We start from the raw sequence: 23,362 nt of genomic DNA on the forward strand, positions 1-23,362 counted from the left end.
AGACAAAACACCACCATATGCACAGTTAACAGTCCTACGGTTTCTAGGCAACCTTGATCTCTTGTACTCTGTAGGCCTCAAGTGTGGAATCTGCAATTGTCAAGCGTATTTACATTAATAATCTTGCACGTTTAAAATATCACAGAATGACAAAAAGGAAGAAAAATAGTATGCCTCCAAATAATGCAAACATGGAGTATATCACTTAGGAAAATCATACGTGGTAGAAGAAAATACACTTTGCTTGGCATCATAAAATTTGTGATTTACTATAATCACCCAATAGCATACTTGATGCTTCAATTCATTATTGTCTTCAAATTCATCAGCCTCTGCAAGTTGGTTTCCATCCAGCCATTGAATTGCATGCTCGATAGCATCTTCAATCTTCTTCTTATCATCAGCAGACAACTTAGAAGCAATGTTGTCATCCTTGATTGTGTTCCTCATGTTATAGGCATAGTTCTCAAGAGCATTCTTGGCCTCCACCTTCTTCTTGTGTTCCTCGTCCTCCGATTTGTACTTCTCAGCTTCTTGTACCTTCTTCTCAATCTCCTCCTTTGAGAGCCTACCCTTGTCATTAGTAATTGCAAACTTGTTCTTCTGGCCAAATAAATAAATATAATCAAGTTACACCAGCAATTTAACCAAGTGAAAGCCCCTGTCCTAGCATCTTCCGCATCCAGCTTCGCCTTACCCAACACATCTTCACCATATTTCGCCACTACAAGTAATTTGAAAGAAATAACATCTTGAAGAAATATAAACCTTTTGCGCTCATGTTGTATTGTATGCCTCCTCCAGCACATCTAAAACCACCTCTCTTATGTACTCGCACTTCGGCATAGAATAGCTTCCCCAGTCCTTACTTCCCATCATTACAAATCACACCATAGAAGTCAAAATTACAGACCTAGAGAACAATTTGAATTAATCAAAAGAAGAGTAACCTTGTCTTTCTATCTATTCCCCTTGAATTTGATACAATCATTCCCTCGGTTGATTATCCGTCAATTTAGCTTGCTCACTATTTTCAGGAAGCTGACTTGTTTCCGCCTCTTCAAGACTTAAAAATAACAAATCCACCTGACTTATATCACAGTATAACCCCGGTGACTGTTCCTTTCCGTCCTCAACATATGCCTCTTTTATCTTCTCAAATAGAAATCTGTTGGAGATGTTGACTCCAAACTTGTTGATTATGGCAATCACCGTGTCGGTAAAATAGGCAACCTGTTTCCTTTTGACATCACAATATTTACCGCCAGTTGTTTCAAAACTCTGACAAGCGGAGAATAATATCCCGAGTTTACGGCAATTTGACAAGTCAACACGTTTTAGATCCAGATGTTCAGTCATTGGTGCCGGAATTTTGTCTGTCACGGGGAATTGAGTACTACTTCCAAAGATTTCCGTTGCTCCTTCGAGAAGTGCGCCCGAACAACAACAATCTGCCATAAAGGTAAACGAACAACCCTGTGGAAGTGGTTCAACGATATGGCGGAGAGTATTGTCTGTAAAATATTAATTTAAACGATATAAATATATACATGTAATTTCAAATATTTTTATGGTTTCAAATCAATCAATGCAATTATTCTCACATTAATTTTCTTAACAGGACATTGTACAAATCAATTTAAAATCAATCGAATCAAAATTCAATATTTTCATCAGTTTTACATGTATTCCTAAAAAACTCATTTGAGCTAAATTTAAAACTTCAAACATCACTTTATTTTATAAATTTCTTCGATCACAATCAACAACTTTAACCTAAAAAAATCTCAAAGGCCCAAAAAAATTTGTTAAATTACATATAATAGTCAGGGTCAATGCTAACTACTTAGATGCTTATAAAAAAAAATCCTAACTACTTAGAGACCTTGCTCGAATATTAAAAATAAACCTCTAATAAAAATAAAATACGAAAAATGATAATAAAAATTATCTTTTATTTAAATGACATTAAAAATAATCATCTTTATAACTAACACTGAAAAAAAAAAAAAAAAAAAAAACTACCACATCAAACCAAATATCACACAAGCTCAACATTAGTAAATATAATTTTTAAATGAGAAAAAATCAAATGCACAGTTAAAATATTTTAGTGAAGACAAAATATACCGGATATAAAAGTTTTGACCCCCTCAGCATTTTTTCCAAGAGAGATGTATTCAATATAACCAGAGTTATTATTGTACTCCTTTGATTCTCGGCGACCCCCGTGCCCGATGTAGTAGAAAAGAAAAATGTCTCCAGGTTGTGCATTTGCTAGCAGATTTAGCAAATGATTTATTATTTCTTTATCTGTTGGAGTTTTACCCAATGCATCAGTAACAAGTGTTATGTCCTTTTGAGAAAACTCAAACTCTTTCATTAAAAGTTTTTTAAGATATACTGCTGAGTTAATAGGACCCCTCATAAGGGTTCTAACAGGATCATCTCTATATGAAAGACCAACTATAAGTGCCTTCTTTTTCTTCTTCTTCTTCTTATCCATTCTTGCAACAAGTGATAAGCTTCCCAAGCTCAAAACTTGAAATCCCCAAAGGAAAAGATATACATAACCCTCAAAAGTTGGAACTTTATATATAGAGATGAAAAGGAGTTGAGATCTGAGAGAGAGATAAAAAAAAATCAGATAATAGTTGAAGCAAACCAAGCAACAATATATAAGCTAGTGAAGATTGTAAAAGTCACATATATATAATAGTTGAAGGAATTGTTGAAGATTGTAAAAGTAAGTAAGATAGTCTCATGTGATTATGGAGGTATAATAAGACAGATGAGTAGTTGAGAGTTGAACATATATAAAGAAAAATAAAATGGAGGTAACAAGTGAGATTTAGGGTTGTAAGAAGTGTGAAATGAAAGAAGGAATTTTTATGGTGTTGTTTGTTGTTGTGGGAAGTGCTTTTGTGATTCTTCAATACGTAAGAGGAGGGTGGCATTGGCAATGCAGCATAGCAGGTTTCTGTCCACCTCTCAAATGTAGTACAGTACCTCTTAATATTCACTTGCTTAGACCAAATTAACCCTCTTTGAAAAGTTTTCTACTTTTTCTGTCCCACAAAAACCATAATTGGGATTATACTCTCACAATGTCTTTAGCTAAGAGACAACAATTGTGGATATAGGCACTGCAATGCTATGAAAAACTCAAACCATCATTCTACATTTTGGAAACCAAACCAACACCTGTGATTTGGCCAACTCATTTACACTTTGTTTTCAAGTCTCTCAATTTGTTTTTTTCAAATTTATTTTCTCTTATGTATAAAAAATTATTTTCAAACTATATTAATTAATTTAATATACAAGTTAAAAAACTCAACACCGATCGTTAGTTGATTTAGTAGTAATTATAACACTAAACTTGGTAGGGAGGATCCCGATTCGATCCCCAGCAACTGCGATTGAGAGAGAGCCGGAACCACTTGATGCCAGAACTGACTCCCGAATCAGATTAAACTGGTAGTGAAAATCCAAGAAGAAAATAAAAACTCAATATAAAAATAATAATCTTAAAAGTTGTGTAATTAATTTTTTAAAAATTAAAATATTATATTTTTTAATAAAACTTTTACTTTTAGGCTTAATTACATAACAATATGACTATGATTGTTCTAGGCTTAATTAACATGTCTCGTTAACAACACCAAAGAATAAATACATAATAATGACTATGATTGTTCTAGACTTAATTAGTAAAGTGTTCTCTTAAAGACATTTTTTGTTAATCAGTTTGGTTTCTTCCGTTCATTGTTTTGAGGACCAAACTGATTAACGGAGATGTATTTAAGGAACCAAACTGATTAACATATATGTTTTTAAGGGACCTATTCATATCTTCTTTTTTTTTTCTTTAAGGGATTATTTTATATTGTTCTACTATAGCTTGTGTCACTTTGTTTTCTGTGGCAGGTATGTGAATGTCGCAGGTATTTCGCATAAAATTGGTTTTGTTCTCATGTGGCAACAAACAAACACTAGTTTTCTTTTATTTTCTTACATTTTTCTGTTTACCCTAACCAAAGTATTTAATATGAAGGGACAAAAGAAACATGCATTGATGTATGGAGGATGGAGCCAACAAATCTTTGCATAAAAAAACAAACTTTTATCTAATTAATATCTATGTATGTATTCACCAAAATAGATGTATGGAGGATGGAGCCAACAAGTCTTTGCATAAAAAAAAAGTCTCATTCATACATTGATGTGTCTACATCAAATCAAATCAAACGTATGTTGACTTGAAAAAAATATTCTATATGCTTCTTTTTTGCTTGTTGTAAATGAAGGAGTGTAGGAAGTATTCAATTTTTAGAAGCTTTTAAAGGAAATGGATGTAGGAAAACCCGAGAAAGCTAGGATATAAAAATCAGTTACTTACTTTATTGTCACCAACCTATCTTATTGATAAATAATAATAATAATAATAATAATAATAATAATAATAATAAGGATTATTTTATTATTTTATTATTTTAATATTTTTAAAATATAATATTTGAATTAAAGAAACAAAATTAATGACATGGAATATGTTTGTTAAACATGGACACCGCCACGTCATTCATAAACTTAACACGTCATCAAAAATTAATCAAAATGAGTTGGGGAACTAAAACTCCAAAAAAACTAAAATAGGGGATCAAAAAGTTGACTTTTAAAATAGGGGATTAAAAATTCAAGTTTTTCAAAATAGGAGGATCAAAACTGCATTAAAGCCTAAAATTAATCAGAACCTCATCCCTTATTAAAAAAATAAATTTCTGCAAGAAAATTTTCTATAATATACTAAATATAACCGTGAAAAAAAGTTACAAGGTAGTATTAGCTAAGATATTCTTACAAGGTATTAGCTACCAGCTAATTTATGGTTTAGTTTTACCAATTTAGCTTCTTTTAATTCTTCTTTCACTTTGTCAAAAAAATAATTCTTCTTTCACTTTAAATGCAAGAAATGCATGTCGTTTTGGATCAACATAAATTAAAGTTAAGGGCTATAATTAAATAAGAAATCAACATAAAACTAATAAATAAGTTAAAAGATCAAATATTCAATTTAGTCAAGTTAATACTTGATTGATAACTCTAAAAAATTGGATGTGTTTCTCATATATAGTAAAATTGTTGAAATTTCATGTCATAAGCGAAGAACAAACACAGTTCAAATAATAAAGTAAAGAACGGTGTTTTTTCAAATTTTGCATTTTCACAACATTCACAAGTTGCGGAAGAAATTCCCTTAATTATTTATCTTTGGAATGGAAAACTGCAAAGCAATGTGTCATCACTCCATCCACTATGAGGCAACAATTCAAACTAATTTGCAACAAAAATTTATTTAAAGACATCGACTAATCAACAGTAAGCTACTAGTAAAAATTTAGTCTTCTCTAAACACAACATTTGAAAAGTATCCTACAAATAGAGATAATACAATTCTCAGGCCAACACAAGATACTAAAAAAATCACAACAGTACTGCCAAGCTACTAATAATTAATCATAACTAATTTCACAACAGTCTTCTCTAAACACAACACGATATCGACAACTATCCTAAATAGAGATAATACAATTCTCTGGCCAACAACATAAGATACTAATAACCAAAAGTACTTTAAAAACTACTGCATTAAAAATTGCTTTTCTTTCTCGGTCCTCATTCTTCTTCCCACTTCTGTAATCATTCATCTTCCGAACTCATATCATCGTCAATGTTGCTATCAGCACTAATCGTAGTCTTCATCTGTGCCCATCTTGCATAATATTCATCCTGTTAGAGATCGAAAATAAAGAGTTGAAACATACACATAAAATAAATTTGTGAAAAATCTAAAGCATTGCTAAAGGCCACACAAACTTTGTTGAGACGTTCTAGAAAAACTTGCCTCATCAAAATCATTGCAAGGAGACCATTCCACCCATTGCCCGTAAGTAGCACAATCGAGATCAAAATCCTCATCTGAGCACTCTGAGCTCTCTACCTTATCAAGATCAAAAGACTCATTTGAGCCCTCTGAGCTCTCTACCTTAGCAACTTCTACTTCTGGCTTAACAACTTCTTCGTTTTTGTTTTTTGAATGGGGCTTCTTAGCATCTGTTTATTTATTTATTTATTGTTTTGATCAAATAAGAAACGCAAGGGTGAGGATATTTTCATATGGCTGAAAGTTAAAAAAGAAAATTTAAAGGCTCAACAGTCAAATAAATATATCAAACAGCCAAAAAATAAAACAATATAAATAATAAAGAACGAAATGGGCTCAGTTTTTCAACAATAACATGATAAACATAATCTAAAACACTCAATCAAGAGCTGTCAAAAAAAAAAAAACTCAATCAAGAGCTAGCATTTTCACAAAACAGTGAAGTAAAAAGAATTGTATCATCCCATGGTTCTAAAGTCAAAATCTAAAACATAATAGATGGATACGAAGTGCAAAATAATTCAACCGCAAAGAACATATTAATACAACATTAAAACATCGAGTAAAACTTACTTTCTACTTCTTGCTTCTCAGCAAGAATCGGGTAGGTTGTCACATGAGGTTTTCCCTCTATGGTCTCTACCTTTTGCTTCTTAACAACTCCTGGTTTTGATCAAATAAGAAACGCAAGGGTGAGGATATTTTAATATGGCTGAAAGTTAAAAAAGAAAAAGACAAGACACAACAGTGAAGTGATACATCAAACAGCCAAAAACATCTTCCAAGTCTGGCGAAAATGGCAAGATAAACATAACCAAACGTGCATATATCAACACCAAATCAAGAGCTTGCATTTTCATAAAACAAGTAAACAGAATGGCATCATCACAAGGTTCTAAAGTCAATATCTAAATCATAAGTGTTAAAAGTCGGTGTGTTTTTACTATTCTTTGATTTTACAACATCCTAGGCTAATTGTTAGTATTCCTAGTCATTACAACTTCCTAGACATTGAATGTAATTGTTGCAGCATCATTATAAATAGAAGGCGCGTGACCTTCTTTTAGACACGCAGTTTTACATATTTTACAATAAGAAATGGAACATGGATAAGCCGCTAGATTTGGTCTAGTGGTGAGGGGTTTTGGTGGTACGCTATAGGTCCTAGGTTTGATTCCCAGCTCATTGTAAACCAAAAAAAAAATTAAAAAAAATGGAACATGGATGAAATGCAAGTCAATTCTACTGCAAATAATGTATTAATACAACAGCCAAATGCATTTATTTATCAAAAAGCCAAAAACATAATAGGGGACAGGACAGACTAAACAGCACCAAAATAAATTATAGAATGAAATGGGATCAGTTTCTAAGTCTGGCAACAATAGCAAGATAAACATAACCAACTTATGTGCATATTAACACTAAATCAAGAGCTAGCATTTTGATAAAACAGTAAAGAAAAAAGAATTGTGGTTCTAAAGTCAAAATATAAATCATAACAGATGGATGAAGTGAAAATTAAATGAACTGCAAAGAACATATTAATACAGCATCGAGTAAAACTTACTTTCTACTTGTTTCTCAGCATGAGGCTCTTCATCTATGCTCCGCTTCCAAGCAACTTCTGTTTATTGTTTTGATCAAATAAGAAAACAACGGGTGAGGATATTTTAATTTGGCTAAAAGTAAAAAAAAAAAAAAACAAGGCACAACAGCCAAATGCTGCCAAAAACACAATAGAAGACAGAAAAAACAGCAACAACTGATGAATTGTATCAGGCAGCAATGGCAAAACAAACATAACCAACGTATGTCCATATATTAGCACTGAATCAATCGAGAGCTTGCATTTTCATAAAATAGGAAAAGCAAACAGAATTGTATCTATCTTCTTGTTCATAAGGTTCTAAAGTGAATAATATCTAAACCATAAGAGATGGAATATGGATGAATTGTATCTGCAATTGATTAATGTATTAATAATACAACATTACAAAACAGAGGTGATTTGAGTTACCCATTTGTGGTGATTGAGTAGAGAATCGGGCGGTGGCAATGTACGTTCCTTTAAATTCCTCCAACGGATAGAACAACTAACAATGAAAGAACAAAATTGTTAGGCAAAAACTCAATTTGATGAAAACACGTTCGTTGAATTAAAAAAGTTTTAAACCCTAATCCCAAAAAATCCTAAAAGATTTGAAAATTTTGAACCATAAGAAAACAGATTCTCATATTTAGTGCGATTGAGGATTTAATTTCATGAAAATAAAAGTTTATATATAAACCCTAATTCTTCCATGCAACACCACATAAGAGATTATTATTAAATTAAGAAGTAGATTTGGAAAAGAATGAATGAAAATACCTGAAAGTGAAAAAGGGAAATAATGATTTGAAAACGAAGCAGGAACTGGATATGAAGTCGTTGATTGAGAGAGAGATGAGTGCAGAAGGAACGCGCTTGCTTGATTGGGGTTCGCGGGAGATAATAATATGATATATTATATAATGCTTACCCCCGGCCCAATACAAACTATAATGGCCCATCTAACTTTTTTTATTTTTTTTTCAACTAGTCTAGTGACTAAAAATTTTACTCTTAACATACGTTTGATTCGTAAAGGAGTAGAAACTGGACATAACAAAATAATACAGGACATGGCAGAAATATATTGGAGAGGGATATATAGGACAATAATATTTTTATATTCAAAAATAAAATGGATATTTTCGTATTTTTTATAGTTATAGCGAATGTTATAAAAATAATATTTTTTTGAAAAATTATCTCATAATTTTTTATTTATCTGTTAAATTAAGAAATAAAAATAAGAGAAAATATGTGTATATTGGCCAGAAATTCTTATATGTTTTATTTTTTATGTGTATATTTTTTTATTGTTTACCTTTTACTAATTTCTAATATTTGGACAATATGGTAGTATTGTTGATTAGTCCAAGTCCTTAAATAAATTTTTGCATCCATGATTTTCTCTCCCTCTACTGCTTTGATACAAACTTAACTTCATAACTAGGATTTGAACATAACCCAACACTACACTTCCCAAAAGATGATTTACGACTTCTTGATTTCATGTTACCAACATCATATTCACTTTTGTTAATCAATTTTGCTCATTTTTTGTTGTTTCGTTTCTCAATTAATATTTCAAAATTTTTGGATATTAGGCCAAACCTATAGCTATAGTGTCTATAGTTTATAGATGTGATAAACTATAAAATAAAATAGAAATATTTTTATTATTTAAACATAAATTAGATCAAATTTACATAAAAATCAACATATAACTAAGAAAAAGATATCAATAGGAAAGAAATAATGTTCAATCATATAAGAATAAGAGATCATTGATTGACTAAACATCAACAAAGAAATCAATAGCTTCATATAGTTATAGCAAAGAAGGGAAAAGAACAATTTCTTGCTCACACCTTTTACATAGAAAAATATGAGGAACTTCTTCATCATTTGGAATTCTAACACACCTAGTGTGTTGCCAAATTTCACAAATATCACAAGACACCATTCTCTCACCATCATCTTCTTTAATTCCACAAATGCACTCAACAATGCCTTTATTTGGATCCCTTTCACATATTTGCTCAACCATATTGATTCCAATGTCACCACCATTCCAACCTTCAAGTACAAGTTTTCCACCAATTTCAATCATCCCAAAAACCATTTCATTCCCTTTTGCATTCATCAAATTCCCATTAGATTCCACTACAAAACTCTTTAATCCCCAATAGATTTCCCTAAAATTCCTTTCAACTTCTAGCTTTAAGTCATTAATTGTAGCACAACTTTTCAATGTGATACATTCATAAGGTGGCATTGGAATTGGAATTGTCATTGGCATATCCTTGTTCAAATAATACTCATGATCATGTACTCCATTGTTAACATTCCTCAGCAAAATTGTACAATAAAGATTGAATTTTCCTTCCGATCCTACTTCAACTTGCAAAGGAACCTCTCCATAGTCTTTGATATAATATTTAGTGTCAAGAATTATTCTAGCTGCCAATGGTATAGCTGAAAGAAATTCTGACCCTATAATTGGTTTTGTGTCAATTAGTATGTATCTATACAAACAAATCATGTCTTTCATGAGTTGACCCCTTGTGATCTTGTACTTGTCCTTAACTTTATTACTACTACTCATAACCAACCCTTCATTACAAGGGTAAACATTAGAAATGTCTTCTAAACAATACTATGGGGCATAGTGATCTCAAGACATTGTTGCTCTATCTGGTGGCCACAGCATTATATGTTATATGACTTTAAGAAGGTGGATGTCTAAGTCATATATATAGTTCTTTCCTTTCTGCAAACATTTGCTAATGTATATGATCTATTGCCTTTGTGCATGAACACTTCTTTTTTGTGATTTTATGTAGTCAAATCTTAGAATGTGGTTCATTTTTAATGTGAAATGAAGTATAGCGTGACTTATCCGGCTCATACATATATATATGTCAATAGAGGTCAGAACTTATGGCTCATGTTTGTTCAAAGTTATATTACTTCTACATATTCATATTGTTGACATCAAATTTGGAGGGAGTGAATTTAGTATAGAATATGGATGATACATAATTTTATGTTATTACATGGATGAATGAATTTTATGTTGATACATGGATGCAAAGAAGGATAGCGCAGGTGATCAATACTATTATGGAGTTGAGACATTGTATGTAAACATTAATAAATTAAAGCTTAGTGTTTAGATCACTTAGACGGTGTCAACTATTTTGAAGCTGAAGTATTATGATATCTTAAGGACCATGTAATTTCTCTGATTTTGAGACATTTGAGAGAAATTATGTATCATGAATGCCAAGTGCATGACTTTGTGCATTCCTTAATTACTGGTGACATTTTGCCATGTGCTTTTTCAGTCATGCTTCCTCTTGGTCAAGTTATTATATGTCTGGCTATATTTTGAAGATTTAAAAAGGAAAATGTTAAACAGTGTCTCCGGGACACTGATTAAGCATGTTAAAATAGAAATTATGTCTTGAAATACATGCATTCAATGTTCAAAAGTACAAAAAGTTGTTTTTTCAATATAAATTTTATTTTTTATTTCATTTTTAGGTATGCTTAACAAGTGCCCGGGGGCACTGTTTAGCATGACCTTTAAAAAAAATTACCTTGTGGAAGAAAAGGCACTTGGAACATTGTAGATATGAACTTGAGACTTTGGAGAAAGTAAAACACAGTTCTCGTGTTTATCGTTCTCATTTGAAGGACCGGATTAAGAGTCAAACAATCTAAGCAAGGATTTTAAGTTCTAAAAGTTTGGGAATTTTTTTTTTTTTAAATAGTTCAATTTAGTTATAAATATATAATATGACAATTAATTTTCATATTTTTTATTTGAGTTGGTAAAGTTGAAGTTGGATATTCTTTTTGACTCAAGTCAACCTTAATAATATTTAGATTTTCTATTTATTTTTCATACAACTTAATGTAATTTTTTATTTATTTTACAAAGCCTCACAACAGAATATACTTTAGATCTATAATTATGTTGGGTCGACCCTGCTCATTCGTTATTATCGGCGTGCAAGATTTACAGGAATATCTCTTTAAGAAGATTATTTAGCCAAACCTATGCGTGCTTGTCATTCGCAGCCATTGTCCACGATGAAGGTAAATTTGGTCTCATGAAATTTTGTCTGACTTATGTCCATTTTGGATAAACAATCTAATTAAGTGCTATAAGTTATTTCTACAACAAAAAAATAAAGTAAATTCAAAATGTTTTCATTTAAGTCGTAAGTTGTTTTTATAAGCTATCCTAAGAGCTTATATAAATAAGCCGATATCAGCTTACAGACATGTTATAAGGTGTGTATACCGGTAAATAAGTTCAAATAAGTTAATAAGTTAATTATATCAGTAAATAAGTTCAAATAAGTTAATTTAAGACATTGATTTGTCTGAAAGCTTGTTTGGATTTTGACTATGAGTTGTTCTATGAAGTATGTTGAAAGCTCCTCATCTGATCAAATCTAAATTGCTGAACATCTCAGTACGCACATAATTGATTGTGTCTCCGTTTTTGTGTGATTTCAAGTCGCTTATTTCTTGATTAGAAGAAGTAGATCCTGGAAAGTTGGAACACAAGGAAAAGCTAGCATTTCTGGATCAACATGCATGGTGATGCATATAATATTATTTTCTTATCTAAAATGTTTCCATATAATATAATATATTTCCATGCATTTCTCCAGTTTGGTTGTTAGATGGATTTAGAATCTGTTATTTGGTTTCTAATAGCCATTTTTGGCTTATGGGCTATATGGCATTCCACAAATTAGTATAAAACGAGTCTTTCTTTTTTTAAGGCAAAAAAAAATGAGACTAATAGCTTAAAAAGTCATTAAAAGATAAAACTCTCGAGCCTTAAGCATATGATATGAAATATGCACGTTAGTATAAACTAATATAAAATATGTTTCAGTTGGTTATTATTGCTTCTATTTGGTCATCTACGTATGTCATAATTTAGTTTCCATGATATAATGCTTTGATTTATTTTTAATTGCAGGCTTTTCGATTTTTTGATCAGAATTGTGTTGGCTACATTAGGGTAACCCCACCTTGGTCTTTATTTTATGATTATTGTTTGTATATTTTATTTTTATCCTTCAAGAATGATGTGAATCTCCAAAATGTAATATATGCTTGACAGTTGCAGATTCAACACTTGAGGCCTACAGAGTACAATAGATCAAGGTTGCCTAGAAACCGTTGGACTGTTAACCGTGCATATGGTGGAGTTTTGTCTGGAGGTGCTGTTAGGGAAAGGTTTGTATGCTCTCATCTTTTAAAGGCTGTTATTTATAACTTTTGCAATTATTTATTTGGTTAAATTGCTGGTGTAACTTGATTATATTTATTTATTTGGCCAGAAGAACAAGTTTGCAATTACTAATGACAAGGGTAGGCTCTCAAAGGAGGAGATTGAGAAGAAGGTACAAGATGCTGAGAAGTACAAATCGGAGGACGAGGAACACAAGAAAAAGGTGGAGGCCAAAAATGCTCTTGAGAACTATGCCTATAACATGAGGAACACAATCAAGGATGACAACATTGCTTCCAAGTTGTCTGCTGATGATAAGAAGAAGATTGAAGATGCTATTGAGCATGCAATTCAATGGCTGGATGGAAACCAACTTGCAGAGGCTGATGAATTTGAAGACAATAATGAATTGAAGCATCACAAATTTTATTAGTTTTTCCCTTGTTAATTGTGTTTAATTGGCTTTGTTTGAACTCATTCCAGAGCTATTGTTAACATTGTCTACTATTCCATTGTGATACAGTTTTGTGTATCTCAATTTTCTTGATGCTTTTTATTGGCTCTTCCATTTGCTTTATTGCTTAGAAGTATATTAGACAAGGAAAAAAATGTAACTTTAAATGGTTCTCTTGTAACATTGTCATATTTATCAATAATAAAATAATAAAATAATCCTTATTATTATTATTATTATTATTATTATTATTATTATTATTTATCAATAAGATAGGTTGGTGACAATAAAGTAAGTAACTGATTTTTATATCCTAGCTTTCTCGGGTTTTCCTACATCCATTTCCTTTAAAAGCTTCTAAAAATTGAATACTTCCTACACTCCTTCATTTACAACAAGCAAAAAAGAAGCATATAGAATATTTTTTTCAAGTCAACATACGTTTGATTTGATTTGATGTAGACACATCAATGTATGAATGAGACTTTTTTTTTATGCAAAGACTTGTTGGCTCCATCCTCCATACATCTATTTTGGTGAATACATACATAGATATTAATTAGATAAAAGTTTGTTTTTTTATGCAAAGATTTGTTGGCTCCATCCTCCATACATCAATGCATGTTTCTTTTGTCCCTTCATATTAAATACTTTGGTTAGGGTAAACAGAAAAATGTAAGAAAATAAAAGAAAACTAGTGTTTGTTTGTTGCCACATGAGAACAAAACCAATTTTATGCGAAATACCTGCGACATTCACATACCTGCCACAGAAAACAAAGTGACACAAGCTATAGTAGAACAATATAAAATAATCCCTTAAAGAAAAAAAAAAGAAGATATGAATAGGTCCCTTAAAAACATATATGTTAATCAGTTTGGTTCCTTAAATACATCTCCGTTAATCAGTTTGGTCCTCAAAACAATGAACGGAAGAAACCAAACTGATTAACAAAAAATGTCTTTAAGAGAACACTTTACTAATTAAGTCTAGAACAATCATAGTCATTATTATGTATTTATTCTTTGGTGTTGTTAACGAGACATGTTAATTAAGCCTAGAACAATCATAGTCATATTGTTATGTAATTAAGCCTAAAAGTAAAAGTTTTATTAAAAAATATAATATTTTAATTTTTAAAAAATTAATTACACAACTTTTAAGATTATTATTTTTATATTGAGTTTTTATTTTCTTCTTGGATTTTCACTACCAGTTTAATCTGATTCGGGAGTCAGTTCTGGCATCAAGTGGTTCCGGCTCTCTCTCAATCGCAGTTGCTGGGGATCGAATCGGGATCCTCCCTACCAAGTTTAGTGTTATAATTACTACTAAATCAACTAACGATCGGTGTTGAGTTTTTTAACTTGTATATTAAATTAATTAATATAGTTTGAAAATAATTTTTTATACATAAGAGAAAATAAATTTGAAAAAAACAAATTGAGAGACTTGAAAACAAAGTGTAAATGAGTTGGCCAAATCACAGGTGTTGGTTTGGTTTCCAAAATGTAGAATGATGGTTTGAGTTTTTCATAGCATTGCAGTGCCTATATCCACAATTGTTGTCTCTTAGCTAAAGACATTGTGAGAGTATAATCCCAATTATGGTTTTTGTGGGACAGAAAAAGTAGAAAACTTTTCAAAGAGGGTTAATTTGGTCTAAGCAAGTGAATATTAAGAGGTACTGTACTACATTTGAGAGGTGGACAGAAACCTGCTATGCTGCATTGCCAATGCCACCCTCCTCTTACGTATTGAAGAATCACAAAAGCACTTCCCACAACAACAAACAACACCATAAAAATTCCTTCTTTCATTTCACACTTCTTACAACCCTAAATCTCACTTGTTACCTCCATTTTATTTTTCTTTATATATGTTCAACTCTCAACTACTCATCTGTCTTATTATACCTCCATAATCACATGAGACTATCTTACTTACTTTTACAATCTTCAACAATTCCTTCAACTATTATATATATGTGACTTTTACAATCTTCACTAGCTTATATATTGTTGCTTGGTTTGCTTCAACTATTATCTGATTTTTTTTTATCTCTCTCTCAGATCTCAACTCCTTTTCATCTCTATATATAAAGTTCCAACTTTTGAGGGTTATGTATATCTTTTCCTTTGGGGATTTCAAGTTTTGAGCTTGGGAAGCTTATCACTTGTTGCAAGAATGGATAAGAAGAAGAAGAAGAAAAAGAAGGCACTTATAGTTGGTCTTTCATATAGAGATGATCCTGTTAGAACCCTTATGAGGGGTCCTATTAACTCAGCAGTATATCTTAAAAAACTTTTAATGAAAGAGTTTGAGTTTTCTCAAAAGGACATAACACTTGTTACTGATGCATTGGGTAAAACTCCAACAGATAAAGAAATAATAAATCATTTGCTAAATCTGCTAGCAAATGCACAACCTGGAGACATTTTTCTTTTCTACTACATCGGGCACGGGGGTCGCCGAGAATCAAAGGAGTACAATAATAACTCTGGTTATATTGAATACATCTCTCTTGGAAAAAATGCTGAGGGGGTCAAAACTTTTATATCCGGTATATTTTGTCTTCACTAAAATATTTTAACTGTGCATTTGATTTTTTCTCATTTAAAAATTATATTTACTAATGTTGAGCTTGTGTGATATTTGGTTTGATGTGGTAGTTTTTTTTTTTTTTTTTTTTTTTCAGTGTTAGTTATAAAGATGATTATTTTTAATGTCATTTAAATAAAAGATAATTTTTATTATCATTTTTCGTATTTTATTTTTATTAGAGGTTTATTTTTAATATTCGAGCAAGGTCTCTAAGTAGTTAGGATTTTTTTTTATAAGCATCTAAGTAGTTAGCATTGACCCTGACTATTATATGTAATTTAACAAATTTTTTTGGGCCTTTGAGATTTTTTTAGGTTAAAGTTGTTGATTGTGATCGAAGAAATTTATAAAATAAAGTGATGTTTGAAGTTTTAAATTTAGCTCAAATGAGTTTTTTAGGAATACATGTAAAACTGATGAAAATATTGAATTTTGATTCGATTGATTTTAAATTGATTTGTACAATGTCCTGTTAAGAAAATTAATGTGAGAATAATTGCATTGATTGATTTGAAACCATAAAAATATTTGAAATTACATGTATATATTTATATCGTTTAAATTAATATTTTACAGACAATACTCTCCGCCATATCGTTGAACCACTTCCACAGGGTTGTTCGTTTACCTTTATGGCAGATTGTTGTTGTTCGGGCGCACTTCTCGAAGGAGCAACGGAAATCTTTGGAAGTAGTACTCAATTCCCCGTGACAGACAAAATTCCGGCACCAATGACTGAACATCTGGATCTAAAACGTGTTGACTTGTCAAATTGCCGTAAACTCGGGATATTATTCTCCGCTTGTCAGAGTTTTGAAACAACTGGCGGTAAATATTGTGATGTCAAAAGGAAACAGGTTGCCTATTTTACCGACACGGTGATTGCCATAATCAACAAGTTTGGAGTCAACATCTCCAACAGATTTCTATTTGAGAAGATAAAAGAGGCATATGTTGAGGACGGAAAGGAACAGTCACCGGGGTTATACTGTGATATAAGTCAGGTGGATTTGTTATTTTTAAGTCTTGAAGAGGCGGAAACAAGTCAGCTTCCTGAAAATAGTGAGCAAGCTAAATTGACGGATAATCAACCGAGGGAATGATTGTATCAAATTCAAGGGGAATAGATAGAAAGACAAGGTTACTCTTCTTTTGATTAATTCAAATTGTTCTCTAGGTCTGTAATTTTGACTTCTATGGTGTGATTTGTAATGATGGGAAGTAAGGACTGGGGAAGCTATTCTATGCCGAAGTGCGAGTACATAAGAGAGGTGGTTTTAGATGTGCTGGAGGAGGCATACAATACAACATGAGCGCAAAAGGTTTATATTTCTTCAAGATGTTATTTCTTTCAAATTACTTGTAGTGGCGAAATATGGTGAAGATGTGTTGGGTAAGGCGAAGCTGGATGCGGAAGATGCTAGGACAGGGGCTTTCACTTGGTTAAATTGCTGGTGTAACTTGATTATATTTATTTATTTGGCCAGAAGAACAAGTTTGCAATTACTAATGACAAGGGTAGGCTCTCAAAGGAGGAGATTGAGAAGAAGGTACAAGAAGCTGAGAAGTACAAATCGGAGGACGAGGAACACAAGAAGAAGGTGGAGGCCAAGAATGCTCTTGAGAACTATGCCTATAACATGAGGAACACAATCAAGGATGACAACATTGCTTCTAAGTTGTCTGCTGATGATAAGAAGAAGATTGAAGATGCTATCGAGCATGCAATTCAATGGCTGGATGGAAACCAACTTGCAGAGGCTGATGAATTTGAAGACAATAATGAATTGAAGCATCAAGTATGCTATTGGGTGATTATAGTAAATCACAAATTTTATGATGCCAAGCAAAGTGTATTTTCTTCTACCACGTATGATTTTCCTAAGTGATATACTCCATGTTTGCATTATTTGGAGGCATACTATTTTTCTTCCTTTTTGTCATTCTGTGATATTTTAAACGTGCAAGATTATTAATGTAAATACGCTTGACAATTGCAGATTCCACACTTGAGGCCTACAGAGTACAAGAGATCAAGGTTGCCTAGAAACCGTAGGACTGTTAACTGTGCATATGGTGGTGTTTTGTCTGGAGGTGCTGTTAGGGAAAGGTTTGTATGCTAACCTTTTAAAGTCTGTTATAACTTTCACGGTCATTTATTTGGTTCAATTGCGGGTGGAATTTGATTATATTTGTCTCTGGTTCTATAGGATCATTAGGGCTTTCTTGGTTGAAGAGCAAACGATAGTGAAGAAGGTCCTCAAAATTCCGAAGGCAAAGGAAAAGCTGGTCACAAAGGCATGATTTTGGACCAAAGCATGAGATACAGATCTTTTTGGAGGACTCTCAGATTGGGGTGATTATAGTAAACCACAAACCCTAGCAAAGTTTACCGAGACGCAGCAAAAGGTTGATCGAAGATGGTGCAGCGTCTCACCTATCGCAGGCATCATAGCTACGCAACCAAATCCAATCAACACAGGGTTGTTAAAACCCCTGGTAATTTCATTCTCAAATTCTAAATCTCAGATTTATTATTATTCTTCGTCTTGTTTTGATTTTGATTTTGTGTTTTGAAAATGTAGGTGGTAAGCTTGTTTATCAGACTACTAAGAAGAGAGCTAGTGGACCTAAGTGCCCTGTTACTGGCAAGAGAATTCAAGGAGTATGCATTTTATTCATATATTTTTTTTTTCGATTTGAAATGTTTTTTATTTGTGTTTGTGTAATTTTACAATTTTTTTTATTGCTCTTGATTATTTTTGTTGTTTGTGTTACATTGATTTGGTACTTTGATGATTATGATTATGCATGTTTCATTTGTGTGTGACTAGTTATGATAATTGATTAGTATGGTGTTTGATTAATTTGTATTACCGAGCTGTGTGAAATTAAGGAAATGGGAAAAATTTCAAGTTCATGGATATGGATATATTGTATAAATTAACAGATGTTACCATTTTTCATAGCTTAATGTTGTGATTTGTAGCTAATTGGATTTTTTGGTTGTATTTTAGCTGAATTGACATGATTATCTAACTTGAATAATGCTTGCAACTTACTGCAACCTGGAGTTTGATATGTTTTTCCCCTTGTGTTTGATTTGTTTTATTACTACCTTTCAAACTTGTAAATGTGGTTATGGGTGTTTGGTAAACAACTAGTTTGTGCTTATGATGTTGATTTCTATTTGTCAGACACTGACTTAAAATTAATCATATATATATATATATATATATATATATATATATATATATATATATATATATATATATATATATATATATATATATATATATATTAGATATAATTGGAATACTTAATTATATTGTGAATGGCCTTCAATTCTTTATCCTTAACAAGATTGAGAGCCAAAGCCTACCATTTTTCTTAATCAATATTACTGTGGTTTCTAACATACACAGTTGCAAAGTTAGATTTGATAGTTTTTTCCTTTATGTTGTCTTTGTCAAACCCACAGGAAGTGTGAAGTCTGTGAAGAAGAAAATTATAAAGAAGATTGTGAAAAAAGTTGTCAGTAAGACAAATGATACTGCAAAGAAACCAAGTGAGAAGGATGTTGTAGACAAAGTCGCCACATCAGATGTTCCTGTTGATGAGGTCAAGCCTTCTGTGGATCCTACTGGGATTCAGACTTCTAGGAAAGACATAGTTGCGGCAGATATTCCTGATGATGAAGGGAAAAACGACAAGGAAATAAACAGTTCGGAAGGTAAGCCTCTGGACAAACTGGATCCAGCAGTTAATTTAGGTACCAAGGATGCTACCGTGAAAACTATAATAAAGAAGAAAATTATCAAGCGGGTACCTAAAAAGAAGGTGGTTGATGAGGCCTCTAAATCTGTAGTGAATGAGGAGAATGTTGCAGGCTTGCAGCAGTTCTGCCAAAGGATGGTACTGACAGCACTGGCAAGCAGACTGCCGATGCAGACACCATAGTGCCCGAGGCCAAGAAACCTGCAAAGGTAGTAGTAGTAACCAAGAGAAAGTTAAAAACACCAACCTCTGGGGTGAAAGATGATGCAACTGATTCCATCAAAAGAGACACAAAGTCTGATAAAAAAGATGAAGAGAATGCCGTGGTAGCTCCTACAAATGATGTTATACAGAGCACCGGCAAGCAGGCTACTGATGCAGACACAAATATTGTGCCGGTGGCAAAAGAGAAAATTGTGAAGGTCGTTCCTAAGAAAAAGTTAAAGGTGTCTACCTCCGAGAAGCCAGAAGGTGCAGGTGATTCCATTAAAAATGAAATGAAGTCTGACAATGAAGACAAGAAGGATGGAAAAGGAACTGGAGAAAAAAGTGGATCCAAGATAGCTAAACAGAAAACCTCTGAGAAAGATACTCAAATTGTCAAGGGGAAACTTAAAGTTGGGGATAAATCTAAAGATGAGAAAGTAACAAAAGAGAAAGATGGAAAAAATGAGCCTAAAAGCAAATCTAGTAAAGAAGTGAAAGAGAAGAGGAAGTCTGATGAACCTCCTCGGCACCCTGGACTTATTCCAAAAACAAAATCGACAAAAGATTCTAAAGTATGGTATTTTTTATCTTAACTTAAGAAACATTTACATGCACTATCTTTTGTACACTTTAATTCTAACGTCAATTCTTGTACAGTACAGCTACGGTCATTGTCACTGTCTCTTGATTCGTTGTTGGATTATACTGACAAAGATGTTGAAGAATCAACACTTGAGGTTTGTTTATATGTTTTTTCTTCTTTTTTTCTTTGCAACATTTTTCCCCATTATTGGTGAATGTGACTGTTGTTGATTCTCTATGGGGCTGTTGCTGACTCAAAATGTGTGTTTCTGGTTTGGTATTTTTACAGCTTTCATTGTTCGCCGAATCATTTTATGAAATGCTTCAGTTTCAAATGGGCAGTAGGATTTTGACTTTTCTTCAGAAACTGCATGAAAAATTTGTGATCAAAAGAGCTCAGCGAAAGAGGCAGCGGGAAGAGGAGCCTGACAAGGATAATGCAAACAAGACACCCACAAAATGTCAAAAGGGTGATGATCCTTCTGTTAAGAGTGAGACAAAAGTGGACGCATCAAATCCAACCCAGGAAGATAATGAGAAAACTGTTGCCGAGAATGATACTTGTAGTAATAAGGAGGAGGATGTGAAGATGGAAAATGCATCAGATGAGGAAGTAGAGCTGGAAGAAGAGGACCCTGAAGAGGATCCAGAAGAGGAAATGGACAATGATAGTCCCCAACACGACTCATCCAATGATAAAAACGCTGAGCAAGAGGCAGATGCAAAAAATGAATCTGAAAATGTTACTAGCAATGAAAAAGCAGCAGATGAAACTTCTAAAGGGGAAATAAAGGTTAAATATGAGGTGAAAGAGTCCAAAGACAATGTTCAACTCAATGATGAAAAGGAAAACAAGGTTGATATATACAATTAAGAAAGAAACTACTGCTGTTACGGAAGTTGTCGTGGACAAAGAATTGTTGAAGGTACTTGTTTTTTCTTTTACACTATGTTTCAGTTGGTTATTATTGCTTCTATTTGGTCATCTACGTATGTCATAATTTAGTTTCCATGATATAATGCTTTGATTTATTTTTAATTGCAGGCTTTTCGATTTTTTGATCAGAATCGTGTTGGCTACATTAGGGTAACCCCACCTTGGTCTTTATTTTATGATTATTGTTTGTATATTTTATTTTTATCCTTCAAGAATGATGTGAATCTCCAAAATGTAATATATGCTTGACAGTTGCAGATTCAACACTTGAGGCCTACAGAGTACAATAGATCAAGGTTGCCTAGAAACCGTTGGACTGTTAACCGTGCATATGGTGGAGTTTTGTCTGGAGGTGCTGTTAGGGAAAGGTTTGTATGCTCTCATCTTTTAAAGGCTGTTATTTATAACTTTTGCAATTATTTATTTGGTTAAATTGCTGGTGTAACTTGATTATATTTATTTATTTGGCCAGAAGAACAAGTTTGCAATTACTAATGACAAGGGTAGGCTCTCAAAGGAGGAGATTGAGAAGAAGGTACAAGATGCTGAGAAGTACAAATCGGAGGACGAGGAACACAAGAAAAAGGTGGAGGCCAAAAATGCTCTTGAGAACTATGCCTATAACATGAGGAACACAATCAAGGATGACAACATTGCTTCCAAGTTGTCTGCTGATGATAAGAAGAAGATTGAAGATGCTATTGAGCATGCAATTCAATGGCTGGATGGAAACCAACTTGCAGAGGCTGATGAATTTGAAGACAATAATGAATTGAAGCATCACAAATTTTATTAGTTTTTCCCTTGTTAATTGTGTTTAATTGGCTTTGTTTGAACTCATTCCAGAGCTATTGTTAACATTGTCTACTATTCCATTGTGATACAGTTTTGTGTATCTCAATTTTCTTGATGCTTTTTATTGGCTCTTCCATTTGCTTTATTGCTTAGAAGTATATTAGACAAGGAAAAAAATGTAACTTTAAATGGTTCTCTTGTAACATTGTCATATTTAGAAGTATATTAGACAAGGAAAACTGTGCGTCTCTTTGCATAACACTATTTCTGCCAAATTATTTGAGCTCGGTTGAATTGTGAAATTATTTTTTGTTTTTGTTCAAATTTTAGAGCTAAAATTCCTTACTATTTTTGTTATTAGTTCTAATTATAAGTGTATTGAATAAGTGTATTTAGTTATAACCTATAAGTGTAAGTGTAAAATACATCCTAACACTTACGAAAACACATTGTTTTGTAACTTTTAGTTGGTACGAATATAGCTTCAAATACAGAAATAATAAAATAAAAAGAAGAGCACAACACAGATAAACTTGTATAAATCAATCAGCTTAACCACAAATAAACACTTCCAGAACCAAGTGATCAATTATAATTTCAATTCAGAGCAGCTCCGCATACAATGTTCATTACTCAACCACAAAAGCTAGCTTAAAAGTTGAGGTTTGTACTACACTTATAATTAAAGGTTATCTATGTCATATCTCTAGCCAATGTGGGACTTCTAACAATGTTGAAGAAATAAAGCACTTAAAAGAACCCGGGACATCGCACTATGGCTCTGTTTGGTAACACAAATAAGCTAGCTTATAGCTTATTATATGAGCTTATAAGCTTGTTTCAAAAAATTAGAGGTGTTTGGTAACAAGCTTTTTGTACTAGCTTATAGCTTTTTTTCAGATGCTATTTCAAGTAGCATTTGAGCTTATAGCTTATAGCTTTTTACACTTTATTCCATTTTTACCCTTTAATTTAATAACTACCCACTCTAAAAAATAAACTACCCACTATCAATTATGTAATTTTATATTTAATAACCACTTTAAAAGCTAATTTTACCAAACACTTTAATTTCAATAAGCTAGCTTTTCAGCTATCAGCTATAAGCTAGCTTTTCAGCTATCAGCTAGCTTATCAGCTATCAGCTAGCTTATAGCTTATTTTTACCAAACAGACCCATGTGCAGGAGCCCGGGTTCGAACCCGGGA

General features: G+C 32.4%; 6 protein-coding genes and 1 long non-coding RNA gene across 8 annotated transcripts; 4 read left to right on the forward strand and 3 right to left on the reverse strand.

The window, feature by feature from the left end:
- Positions 1-987: 987 nt before the first annotated feature.
- Positions 988-2,506, reverse strand: LOC123904423 (metacaspase-5-like). Its single transcript, XM_045954092.1, has 2 exons — positions 2,131-2,506; positions 988-1,514 (listed from the first exon to the last, which is right to left on the reverse strand). The coding sequence occupies exons 1-2, from the start codon at positions 2,504-2,506 to the stop codon at positions 988-990; spliced, it is 903 nt and encodes a 300-aa protein (XP_045810048.1).
- Positions 2,507-5,358: 2,852 nt separating this feature from the next.
- LOC123905013 lies at positions 5,359-8,434 on the reverse strand. The gene is made up of 6 exons (XM_045954621.1): positions 8,319-8,434; positions 7,968-8,043; positions 7,518-7,574; positions 6,521-6,610; positions 5,909-6,117; positions 5,359-5,793 (listed from the first exon to the last, which is right to left on the reverse strand). Exons 2-6 carry the CDS (start codon positions 7,969-7,971, stop codon positions 5,704-5,706), a joined length of 450 nt encoding a protein of 149 aa, XP_045810577.1. The 5' UTR covers positions 7,972-8,043; positions 8,319-8,434; the 3' UTR covers positions 5,359-5,703.
- A 932-nt stretch (positions 8,435-9,366) lies between these two features.
- LOC123904424 (PHD finger protein PERSISTENT TAPETAL CELL 1-like) lies at positions 9,367-10,143 on the reverse strand. The gene has a single exon (XM_045954093.1). It carries the CDS (start codon positions 10,141-10,143, stop codon positions 9,367-9,369), a length of 777 nt encoding a protein of 258 aa, XP_045810049.1.
- A 2,427-nt stretch (positions 10,144-12,570) lies between these two features.
- On the forward strand, positions 12,571-13,048 carry LOC123905018. The gene is made up of 3 exons (XR_006808296.1): positions 12,571-12,585; positions 12,694-12,803; positions 12,908-13,048. It is a non-coding gene; the product is annotated as an uncharacterized LOC123905018 (long non-coding RNA).
- Positions 13,049-15,439: 2,391 nt separating this feature from the next.
- LOC123904425 (metacaspase-5-like) lies at positions 15,440-16,959 on the forward strand. The gene is made up of 2 exons (XM_045954094.1): positions 15,440-15,815; positions 16,433-16,959. Exons 1-2 carry the CDS (start codon positions 15,440-15,442, stop codon positions 16,957-16,959), a joined length of 903 nt encoding a protein of 300 aa, XP_045810050.1.
- A 357-nt stretch (positions 16,960-17,316) lies between these two features.
- Positions 17,317-22,257, forward strand: LOC123904426 (heat shock cognate 70 kDa protein 2-like; the record flags this gene model as incomplete). The annotated part of the gene is made up of 2 exons (XM_045954095.1): positions 17,317-17,687; positions 22,146-22,257. Coding segments are annotated over 2 exons (381 nt in total), but the record flags the coding sequence as incomplete, so codon positions are not given.
- LOC123905008 (protein SHORT ROOT IN SALT MEDIUM 1-like) lies at positions 18,229-21,972 on the forward strand. 2 transcript variants are annotated; one of them, XM_045954613.1, is made up of 8 exons: positions 18,229-18,355; positions 18,442-18,521; positions 19,338-20,412; positions 20,503-20,577; positions 20,712-21,348; positions 21,468-21,509; positions 21,612-21,727; positions 21,832-21,972. In XM_045954613.1, the coding sequence occupies exons 3-5, from the start codon at positions 20,131-20,133 to the stop codon at positions 21,294-21,296; spliced, it is 942 nt and encodes a 313-aa protein (XP_045810569.1). In that variant the 5' UTR covers positions 18,229-18,355; positions 18,442-18,521; positions 19,338-20,130; the 3' UTR covers positions 21,297-21,348; positions 21,468-21,509; positions 21,612-21,727; positions 21,832-21,972. The 2 variants fall into 2 exon arrangements, with proteins under 2 accessions (XP_045810569.1, XP_045810570.1); XM_045954614.1 differs by having other exon boundaries at positions 21,618-21,727.
- Positions 22,258-23,362: the final 1,105 nt, after the last annotated feature.

The sequence above is a fragment of the Trifolium pratense genome, linkage group LG2 (assembly GCF_020283565.1).
Source record: "Trifolium pratense cultivar HEN17-A07 linkage group LG2, ARS_RC_1.1, whole genome shotgun sequence".
Taxonomy (NCBI): domain Eukaryota; kingdom Viridiplantae; phylum Streptophyta; class Magnoliopsida; order Fabales; family Fabaceae; genus Trifolium; species Trifolium pratense.

Bases quoted from the DNA above. Each gene is read 5' to 3' on its own strand.
- LOC123904423 (XM_045954092.1), bottom strand. From the start codon at position 2,506: ATGGATAAGAAGAAGAAGAAGAAAAAGAAGGCACTTATAGTTGGTCTT. The intron at 1,515-2,130 runs GTATATTTTGTC...AATATTTTACAG, and splicing joins GGTCAAAACTTTTATATCCG to ACAATACTCTCCGCCATATC.
- LOC123905013 (XM_045954621.1), bottom strand. The intron at 6,611-7,517 runs GTAAGTTTTACT...GATCAAAACCAG, and splicing joins TGCTGAGAAACAAGTAGAAA to GAGTTGTTAAGAAGCAAAAG. The intron at 5,794-5,908 runs GCAAGTTTTTCT...GATCTCTAACAG, and splicing joins CTTGCAATGATTTTGATGAG to GATGAATATTATGCAAGATG.
- LOC123904424 (XM_045954093.1), bottom strand. From the start codon at position 10,143: ATGAGTAGTAGTAATAAAGTTAAGGACAAGTACAAGATCACAAGGGGT.
- LOC123904425 (XM_045954094.1), top strand. From the start codon at position 15,440: ATGGATAAGAAGAAGAAGAAGAAAAAGAAGGCACTTATAGTTGGTCTT. The intron at 15,816-16,432 runs GTATATTTTGTC...AATATTTTACAG, and splicing joins GGTCAAAACTTTTATATCCG to ACAATACTCTCCGCCATATC.
- LOC123905008 (XM_045954613.1), top strand. From the start codon at position 20,131: ATGAAGTCTGACAATGAAGACAAGAAGGATGGAAAAGGAACTGGAGAA. The intron at 20,413-20,502 runs GTATGGTATTTT...TGTACAGTACAG, and splicing joins AATCGACAAAAGATTCTAAA to CTACGGTCATTGTCACTGTC. The intron at 20,578-20,711 runs GTTTGTTTATAT...GTATTTTTACAG, and splicing joins TTGAAGAATCAACACTTGAG to CTTTCATTGTTCGCCGAATC.